Here is a 7,940-nt window from a genome sequence, read left to right on the forward strand (position 1 = left end):
GCCTGGTGGCAGGAGCAGCTTTCATGCCGCCTGGTGGGCTCCTGTGAGCAGGCGCAGAGGGCCTAGGTGGGCAGACAGGTGGCCTGAGGCCCACCACCCTCAGGCCCCAGGGCGTGAAGGTGACAGGTGAGGCGAGAGGCTGCAGCCCTGAGGCGGGGGCAGGGGCGCGAGGAGAGCAGGCAAGAGGATGGTGGCCCAGGCCGTCTGGGAGAGAAGAGGTGGAAGGTGACAAGTTGGGTGAGGTGTACGGGCCTCAGCAAGGCAGCTAGTGGAGGGGCCTGGGAGCCAGGTGGGCTCTTCAGACCCATCAGACTGGCCTGGCTTAGAAGGAGCGAAGGAAGCAGAGCTACCCTTGCAGTCGGGAAGACACACCAAGGACAAAAGAAAAGTTACTGAAGCCTCAAGTGATGATCCACAGCCAGGGACTGACCTGTAAACACGTTTATGGAGTACTACAGAAAGTTTTCGCCGGGTATACACTTTGATTTACAAGTGCTAAATGACCTTCTAAATTCTTTACTCAAACATTGTTTATTGAAAGAAGTATTTCAGGTCATGAACCTCAGCATAATGGTTAAAATGCTGCCTGCTCTGAAAATATTACTAAAAATATTTGAGTATGTGGCAACTATGAAATTAAGGAATACTGTACCTGCTTTGATATCTTTTGCAAGCTTGTTGAAGCTGGGACGGTACTTGACCCAGAACACTTTAATTATATTATTAAGCTTTTATACCAAGTACAGGCTTCCAAGCAAGAAATAACTGAAGTTCTGGAAATGAAATCCAGGTTATGGATGAGGCAGTTTAAAAAGTGTGTAAGTGTGAAGTGTGAAGTGTGGAAGTGTGATTTAGAGTCAGCCTTGAATGAAATAGAGCATTGTAAAGAAAAAGGTGACTGGACCAAATTGGGAAATTTATACATTAACATAAAACTGGGCTGTGAAAAATTTGCAGATTTCCCAGAGATTTTGTGCTTATATTGCTGAAACACTAACAAAAGACTGTAAAGAAGAGAGACCAGGTGTTCCATTTCATGAATTCGCTGAAACAGTTAGCAAAGATCCACAAAACAGTGAAGTAGATAAAACTTTGCTGGGAAGAATCGTAATCAGTGCTATGTACTTCTACCACAAGCTGTTGCAGTGGTCCAAGGGAAGGAAGGTCTTAGATAAACTATATGAATTAAAAATACATTTTACATTTAAGTTTAAAAGGACTTATAGAGCCTGAGAAGTTAGCACCAAGATGTCAAGTTGTGAATATTGCAGCAGAAATTTTTCTAAAAAGCGGAAGCCTAGATGGTGCCATTTGGGTATTAAGGGAGTCAGAGGGAGTCATCAATACACCACCGTGGCCTTGTGATAGACTGGATGCGCTCAATCGGCATAAACTGCTCTGTACAACTGCACATGAAATCTTAGCGAAGAGTCTTTACAGACAGACAATTGAAGTTTTGCAAAATCTACCAGGTTTTCAAAATTCTCAAGATGCCTGTGTAGAAAGCAACAGTCTTTGTATGTCATCCTCCAGAGCAGAATTCATGATTTCAAAGAGCATCCCTATTGATTTTTCCTTTCTTAGAAGATTAATTACTTCTTTAGGAAGAAGTTGTTTACGGCTCAAAGCCAGAGCCCACACAAAAGTGCTCTTTCATTGGGTTACTACCCACCATTGGAGGGAAATTTATACCGAAAACTTCTACTGATTCCTTCCTATTTGTCTGAGATTGAAATGCTTTTAGCTATTGAAATCTTCCTGGTATCTAATGCTAACAGTATTCAGAGTCCTGGAACTTCTACACAGACGCTACAGATAGTTTTTAAAAGATGTGAAGAGGGGTTTCCCTGGTGGCACAGCCTGCCGATGCATTGGACACGGGTTTGTGCCCCAGTCCGGGAAGATCCCACATGCCGCGGAGCAGCTGGGCCCGTGAGCCATGGCCACTGAGCCTGTGTGTCCGGAGCCTGTGCTCCGCAACGGGAGAGGCCACAACAGTGAGAGGCCCGCGTACCGCAAAAAAATAAAAATAAAAAATAAAAAAAAATAAAATAAAGATGTGAAGAAAACAAATCTCAGAGCAAGGATGACTATCAAGCTGCAGTGGAAAGATTAATTATGGCTGCTCGTATATCAGATCCAAAGCTTTTCATTAAGCACATGACCATCAATGTTAATAAGGAACAGGTTTATAGTATGGAACATTGTTCTGCCCTGAAATGGTTGAAAGAAAATATGAAGTGGGCTGGAAAGGTTTGGCTTTTCAATAACCATTAGTTATTAAAGGCTTTTTTTTTTAAGGTCAAGTAATCATTGTTGAAAATAAAAGGAATGAAAATAAAGTTTTCACTATAAAAAAAATAAAATAAAATATGACACAAATGAACCTATCTATAAAACAGAAACAGAATCACTGACATAGAGAACAGACTGGTGGTTGCCAAGGGGGAGGGGCTTGAGGGAAGGATGGAGTGGGAGGTTGGAGTTAGTAGATGTAAGCTTTTATATATAGGATGGATAAACAACAAGGTCCTACTGTATAGCACAGAGAACTATATTCAATATCCTATAATAAACCATAATGGAAAAGAATATTTTAAAAAAGAATGTATGGGGGACTTCCCTGGTGGCCCAGTGGATAAGACCCTGTGTTCCCAATGCAGGAGGCCCGGGTTTGATCCCTGGTCAGGGAACTAGATCCTCCATGCATGCTACAACTAAGAGTCCACATGCCGCAACTAAAGATCCCACATGCTGCAATGATGATCCCACAACTAAGACCCCGCGCAGCCAAAAATAAACAATAAACAAATAAATAAATATTTTTTTTAAAAAGGAATGTATATATAACTGACTGACTTTGCTATACAGCAGAAATTAACACAACATTGTAAATCAACTATATTCAATTTAAAAAAATACTAAAACTGAAAAAAGAAAGAAAAAAAACCATGAATAACTGAACAAAAATTCCACCTATTCTTAAACTCTATCATTTTTTTTCCTCTGCAACCCCTTTCCCAAATACAGAGAGAGAAAGAGAAAAGGAAGAGGGTCCAAAGTACAATCTTCCCAAGATTTGGGGCCCCTAACAGTTGGGAGGACAGTTGTAGCCCTCAAAGGAAAAGCACTGGGAAGATGGCATTCCCACCCTGCGCCCTGGTCCACCACCTCCTGTCTGCCATGGTGGACTGCATAGGCCAACTATTTCCATAAGACTGATACCTGCCTTCTATTTGTTATCAGAGGGGGTGGAAAAATAAGCATGGTGATTTCAAAAATTAGTCTTTCCAGATGTTTTGATTTTAATGTATGTGTCTTACTAATTTTATAAGAAAATAAAACAACAATCTAAACAATATAGGTCAAACTAGAAAACATTTCTCCTCTTGGGAAATAAGAACTGCTGAATGTAGATTTCTTAAAGATATATTACTCGGATATTTTACCTTCTTTTTCAAGACTTTTCCAGAAAAATGTGTTAATTTTACCACATGAACTTTCTTTTATATAATGCAGAACCTAAACAGCTTGCTTGTGTAAGGGAGGAAAAAAATTACTTTTTCTCTACCCATCTTAAGTTCATTACCTGGGACTCTACAAATTAGACTGAGAAAAGACAGAGTAATAAGACAAAAGCAAGAAACAAACACATTTATTAGCATGCACATCACACATACACACAGGAGTACTCAAAGATGAATAACTCAAAGAGGTGATTAGAACTTGAACTTATGTGGAATCTTAGCAAAGAATAATAATTTTGTAGAGAAGTAACAAAACAAAGGAAAAGGTCTTTGAGCTTCTCAGAAGGACAAATTATGGGAAGGTAAATATAAGGAAATTAATAGTAGATAAGGGCCAGTTAGTAAAGTTTGTTATAAAGATTCCTCTGGTGCTATCTCTTAGCTGATAAAGATCTAGAGCAGTCTCCATTGATTAACTTCTGTCTTTCCTGGTAAAGAGGGGAGGGGGGACACTTTTACACATTTATGTTCTGCTTTTAGGCAAATAGGGGGACTGCAGAGAACTTTTCCTGTATCTGCCTCTTCTTAATTGCCTTCAGCTCAAAATAACCCTTGTTTTAAAACAGTATATTTTGGGACTTCCCTGGCAGTCCAGTACTTAAAGACTCTGTGCTTCCATTGCAGGGGTCATGGGTTTGATCCCTGATCAGGGAACTAAGACCTCACATGCCACATGGTGTGGCCAAAAGAATAAATAAATAAATAATAAAATAAAATAGCATATTTTGAGATGGCATATTCTGCTGCCCTTCACTTATTAGATATTATGACTAACGCTGAAGTAACTTTATTTCTATTTTAAATTCCCTATCCATTCAAAAATAAATTTTAAAATTCCCAGTGTGGGAATCTTAGCTAATACTTGTAGAATATCAGGTCAGCCTCATTGGTTGTCTGTGTTGTCGAACCATACCATACACCAATTTCAACTAAGAAAAACAATTTAGGTGCTTCGACTGTTTTTCAGTAATAATACCTTGCTTCATTTCCCACCTTTAACCTTGAAGTAAGTGTGGCAGTTAATGAGATATTTTATAGATGAAAATTTAATAAGACTATTAAAATAATTATAATCATGAAAGTAGTTTAAAGTTTTGACTTTTATAAGATTCACAATGAAGAGAGAGATTTGAAGAAATATTTTATAATGGATAATTCAGCATAAAATTGATTCTCTCCCATTTTGTGAATTTTTGCTTAATGACTTCTATATTTCCAAGCTGCCATGGAAGTAGAAGCCACAGGCACTGTTAATTAGTAAACAGAAGTGTTTTTATCAGTCATTTCCTGCACCAACATGTGATTTCTCTGCACTGTTGTGATAAATATTTGCTATCATCCAGTGTGTCTAAATGGGTCAGCCATCATGGAAGAGTAACTCTGTCATTTTTGTGTGCTCCAAATATTAGGAGGGTAAGTCTATACTGCCCCGTAAGCTCTAGGTTACAGTGATTCAAACCTACATTCTATGGATTACAGAAGTCCAAAGCCGAACTCAAATGTTTAGTAAAACTAATAAACCTATTTATATGTTATCCAGAGCTTCTCCTTAAATAGCTGAGTTTATGGTTCTCCCCCAGGTTTTGCTTATGTCACCCTGGTCTTGTGGTAATGCTGTTCTAGTGATAAAACACTGCCTTCATTTAAAAAAAAAAAAAACAACCTACCTACACAAGACATTGGTATTAAGGTTGAGAACTGAAGGGAGAAGTCTTTACACCATATCAAGCCTTGGACATGCTTGTTTTCTTTAGTCTTTGACCTCCCACCATAAGGGATTTCCTCTTATCCTTTCAGGGCACAAGATTACAAGCCACAGTGCCATCGCCCTGTGAGCTGATCAATACTTACATTAAATGTAAATGGACTAAATTCTCCAATCAGAAGACATAGAGTGGATGGATGTATAAAGAAAAAAAAAAAGACCCCGCTATATGCTGCCTATGAGAGAATCAATTTAGCTTTAAGGAAACACACAGGCTGAAAGTAAAGGGATAGAAAAATATATTCCATGCAAACAGAAACAAAAAGAGAGTGGGAGTAGCTACACTTATATCAGACAAAATAGACTTTAAGTCAAAAACCGTAATAAGAGACAAAAAAATTATTATATAATGATAAAAGAGTTGATTCATTAAGAGGAAATAACAATAGTAAATATATATGCACCCAACATCAGAGCACCCAAATATATAAAGCAAATATTAACAGCTCTGAAGTAGGGAACTTCTCATCCAGACAGAAAATCAATAAGGAAACAATGGACCTGAACAACACTTTAGATCAAATAGTCCTAACATACATATTAAGAACATTCCATTCAATAGCAGCAGAACAGACACTCTTCTCAAGTGCACATGGAATATTCTTCAGGGTAGATCATATAGAGGTTCCTCAAAAAATTAAAAATATCACAAAAATATGAAATAGCAATCCCATTTCTGGGTATATATCCAAAAGAAATAAAATTATTATCTTGAAGGAATGTCTGCACTCCCATGTTCACTGCAGCATTAATCACATTAGCCAAAATATGGAAACAACCCAAATTCATTGGTCAACAGATGGTTGAATTAAGAAAATATCGTATATATGTAAAATTAAATGTTACTCAGCCTTTAAAAAAAGAAGTAAATCCTGCCATTTGCAGCAACATGGATAAATCTGAAGAACATTATGCTAAGTGAAATAAGCCAGACACAGAGAGACAAATATACCTTAAATATAAACAATTTTTGTTTGTCAAAAATAAATACATAAAAATAAAAGTCCTGTGGGCTATACCTAGCAATATTTCTTCTTCATTGCATATACCTGTTAGAAGTTTTAACATTTTTTTCCCGCTATCATTTTTTTTATGAGATCCCCTGATACATATAATTAGAACCTGGATTACTTCAATGGTTTTTTCTTGCCAATGAGTATAAGCTTCCACAATTGTTCTAAGAAACACACACTTTAGGTTCTTGCCAGTGCAGTTGGTGCCTACATCATGTTTAGCAGACAGGTTGACTGAAACAATTCGATGTTGACCTTTGCTAAGTGAAAAAACGGATGCTGTTTGCAATTTCATGTTTAATGTACTTTGTACATTGTAGGTACTCAACAATGGGGGTTAAATGAACAGTTGTAAAAAAATATGTTGTTGGTAAACAACTTCTGAAGTCTTGGATGCAATTAACGTTTTAGATGGGAAAGATCAAGAATTCCCTGGCAGTCCAGTGGTTAGGACTCCATGATTTCACTGGAGGTCCTGGGTTCAATTCTGGGTCGGGGAACTAAGATCCTGCAAGCTGCGTGGAGCAGCCAAAAAAAAAAAAAAATAGATGGGGAAGATAAAAATGATAGCTCAATATTCAACACTTGTCAAGAAGGATGTAACCTGAGGGGCAATGTTACCAGTACACTATATATAGCACCACTATAGTAATTAGTTGAGTAAGGCCATCATCAAAAAATCTACAAACAGTAAATGCTGAAGAGGGTGTGGAGAAAAGGGAACGCTCCTACATTGTTGGTGGGAATGTAAATTGGTACAGCCACTATGGAGAATGGTCTGCAGGTTCCTTAAAAAACTAAAAATAGAACTACCATATGACCCAGCAATCCCACTCCTGGGTGTATACCCAGAGAAAACCATAATTCAAAAAGATAAATGCACCCCAATGTTCACTGCAGCACTATTTGCAATAGCTGGGACATGGAAGCAACCTAAATGTTTATCAGCAGAGGAATGGATAAAGAAGGTGTGGTACATACATACAATGGAATATTACTCAGCCATAAAAAAGAACAAAATAATGCCATTTGCAGCAACATGGATGGACCTAGAGATTGTCATACTAAGGAAGTAAGTCAGACCCAGAAAGACAAATATATGATATCGCTTATATGTGGAATCTAAAAAAGGGGTACAAATGAACTTATTTACAAAATAGAACTAGAGTCACAGATGTAGAAAACAAACTTATGGTTACCAGGGGTTGGGGGGGATAAATTGGGGTTTGGGGATTGACATATACACACTACTATATATAAAATAGATAACTAATAAGGGCCTACTGTACAGCACAGGGAACACTACTCAATACTCTGTAATGACCTATACGGGAAAAGAATCTAAAAAAAGAAAAGAGTGGATACATGTATATGTATAACTGATTCACTCTGCTTATACCTGAAACTAACACAACATTGTAAATCAACTATACACCAATAAAATTTTTTTTAATTTTTATCACCGGCAACATAAAAAAATAATTAGTTGAGTGAAAGGAAATTGATTCTGCATGTTTTTTTAATCTATGAAGTATGTACTCATATAAAGCTTAAATTGGTTTAAACATTGAGGTGATTTATGTAAAAGCCCAGCAAGTATGACAGGAAGTATATTCAGATGGGAAAGGTACTGCC

General features: G+C 37.6%; 1 protein-coding gene across 1 annotated transcript; it reads left to right on the plus strand.

Moving 5' to 3' along the window:
- Nucleotides 1–429: 429 nt before the first annotated feature.
- LOC131742159 (protein TOPAZ1-like) lies at nucleotides 430–2,277 on the plus strand (the record flags this gene model as incomplete). The annotated part of the gene is given in 6 exon segments (XM_067014664.1): nucleotides 430–655; nucleotides 658–962; nucleotides 964–1,203; nucleotides 1,205–1,637; nucleotides 1,640–1,841; nucleotides 2,058–2,277. Coding segments are annotated over 6 exon segments (1,626 nt in total), but the record flags the coding sequence as incomplete, so codon positions are not given.
- Between the last annotated feature and the right edge of the window lie 5,663 nt (nucleotides 2,278–7,940).

Source organism: Kogia breviceps, chromosome 15 (assembly GCF_026419965.1).
Source record: "Kogia breviceps isolate mKogBre1 chromosome 15, mKogBre1 haplotype 1, whole genome shotgun sequence".
Classification (NCBI taxonomy): Eukaryota; Metazoa; Chordata; class Mammalia; order Artiodactyla; family Physeteridae; genus Kogia; species Kogia breviceps.